This window comes from Apaloderma vittatum, unplaced genomic scaffold (assembly GCF_000703405.1).
Source record: "Apaloderma vittatum isolate BGI_N311 unplaced genomic scaffold, ASM70340v1 scaffold23602, whole genome shotgun sequence".
In the NCBI taxonomy this organism is placed as follows: Eukaryota; Metazoa; Chordata; class Aves; order Trogoniformes; family Trogonidae; genus Apaloderma; species Apaloderma vittatum.
The window spans coordinates 14,135-16,137 of record NW_009702281.1 but is presented as its reverse complement, the minus strand read 5'-3'; the positions used below and the strand labels follow the sequence as shown (position 1 = coordinate 16,137).

At 55.8% G+C, this 2,003-nt stretch overlaps 1 protein-coding gene across 1 annotated transcript in view; it reads left to right on the top strand.

The window, feature by feature from the left end:
• Positions 1 to 200: 200 nt before the first annotated feature.
• Positions 201 to 2,003, top strand: part of SLC9A1 (solute carrier family 9, subfamily A (NHE1, cation proton antiporter 1), member 1) — an 8,741-nt gene continuing 6,938 nt past the window's right edge. The window contains exon 1 of the mRNA XM_009879504.1: positions 201 to 242. Coding sequence (XP_009877806.1) covers positions 201 to 242 — 42 coding nt within the window. The remainder of the gene's footprint in view (positions 243 to 2,003) is intronic.

Genomic DNA, 2,003 nt, shown 5'->3' with positions numbered 1-2,003 from the left:
AAGACTTACTCCCCTTCCTGCTGCCTGGGGATGTGCCCATGGTTGGGCATCCTCCTCGCCTGGCATCCTGCCGCGGCTTCCCTTTTCCTCCAGGAGGCAAATTCAGGTGCAGAGCTGGGATGGGGCAGTTCACTCCTGCCTGGCATCACCCCAGCTGCGGGAACGTTTCTTCCCATTAATCCCCCGCACCCCAAAGCGGGATGTCGGCCTGGCACTCGGAGCAGGATCCCAGCAACAGATTGGTACCGATGAGCTTTTGAGTGCTCTAAAAATACTGAGCCGAGGAAGTGGGGAGCGAAAAATGGCTGAGATTCAGTGAAATCAAAGGCATGATTAACATGCAGCCCGTGTGAGTGTATTTTTAGGGCCCTACAAAAAGGCTCAAAAACACTGAACTCGCATCAGCACGCGAATGTTCCAGTTTAATGGGATCCTGGGGCCTGTGAGGAAGAAGTGAGGGACGCTTAATTGTCAGTGTTTGTGTTTTATTCATGATTGAACGTACTTAGTGAGCGAAAACTGATTTGCTGTGGGCTTCTTGCTGCTTGTGGGGCTTTAAACCTTATTCTGGCCAGGGCTGGCATATGCTGAGATGGGCAATTGCCTGGTGTGCTGGGAGGGCTAGTTGTTCCCAGCATTGACATGAGCTGTGCTAGGAAAAGGGATTATTGCCTCTGCTCCTGCCTTGAGGTGCTCAGCACTTGCATGGGCTCTGGGAGCATTGGAGACAGGAGAAACATCCCACGGGGTTAAATCAGGGACCTCATCCAGCCTAGGAGGTTGCTGAATGCAGGTGCCTGGACACGGGGAGAGCGTTGGGAGAACGCTCAGATGCTTCCCATCTCCTCCCCGCTTCCCCTCGTGCCCAAACCTGAGGACTCCAGAGCGGTTTGCTCAGAGATTGATGCTGCTGCTGCAAAGCCAAGGTAGAAACCAGACTCCTTCTTGCATCTTTCTGGCACCCGAGACCTGTCGGGGCCACCGGGGCACTGCCGAAGCGGCGCAGCTGGACCCACGTGGAGCCTTGGGTGTGATGAATCCTCTGGCCTCTGCAGTGCTCACCCACACCAGGGGCAGCACCTGCAGCTCAGGTAGCAATTTGAGGTCTAATCCGGCCCTGGGGGACCTGCACGTGGCCATGGCCGGTAGCTGACTCACTGCCCGTCCTTAGGGAAGGATTGTGGAAGCGGCTTCTTTTCCCATCGGAGCCAGATTCATGCGGTGCCTTCGCCGCTCAGCTGCGCAGGTGGAAGAGGGATGAGCCAGCACCGTGGCACAGATGTGGTCCCCACAGGCTCGGCAGGGTGGACAGGGAAGCTCGCCACGACACAGAGTGGCTCCGGATTGTCAGCGGGGTGGTGGCTCATTAGGGAGGGTGGGTTTTTTTGTTTTTTTTTTTGTTTTTTTTTTTTTAATCTGTGGTGAAACGATGTGCAGATGGCACAGTCGCCCAGCCGGAAGGAACGGAGGAACGCGGGATGCCAAAGCAGGGTTCCTTATTTTAAACCTCTTCCCTTGCCAGGGAACAAATGTGCCTCACTTCAAAATAATAATTATAAAGCCTGGGAGAGGATCCAGGGAACCCAAAATCCTTCTGTGGGTATCGGTGCGTTGGCTGAAGCGCTGCTTCGGTTGGTGTCATGCTGCCTGCCCGGCCCTGCAAGCAGATGCCCTTGTTGCTGGGGCTGTGGGGTGTTTGGTGGGTGGATTTCATCCCAGCAGGTCCTGGCTGGCTCGGACACCTGCATTTGGGGCCATGCTGTGATTTAAAAAGGGCAAAACAAGTTCCCTCTTACTTTGCACCCCAAGGAATAGCCCTGCGCTGTGAGGATATGTCCTGCCCCTGCCTCGAGCAGCACTGCCTGCAACCTCCCAGCTTGCTCCTGAAGCTGCAGGAGGGGGAATAAAGAGCCAATTTCATCCTCAGATGCTCTGAGCACCAGCTCCCCTCCCTGTCCCCTGCGTGAGGGACAGCCAGGGATGGGCACTGCGCTGCTGCCTCC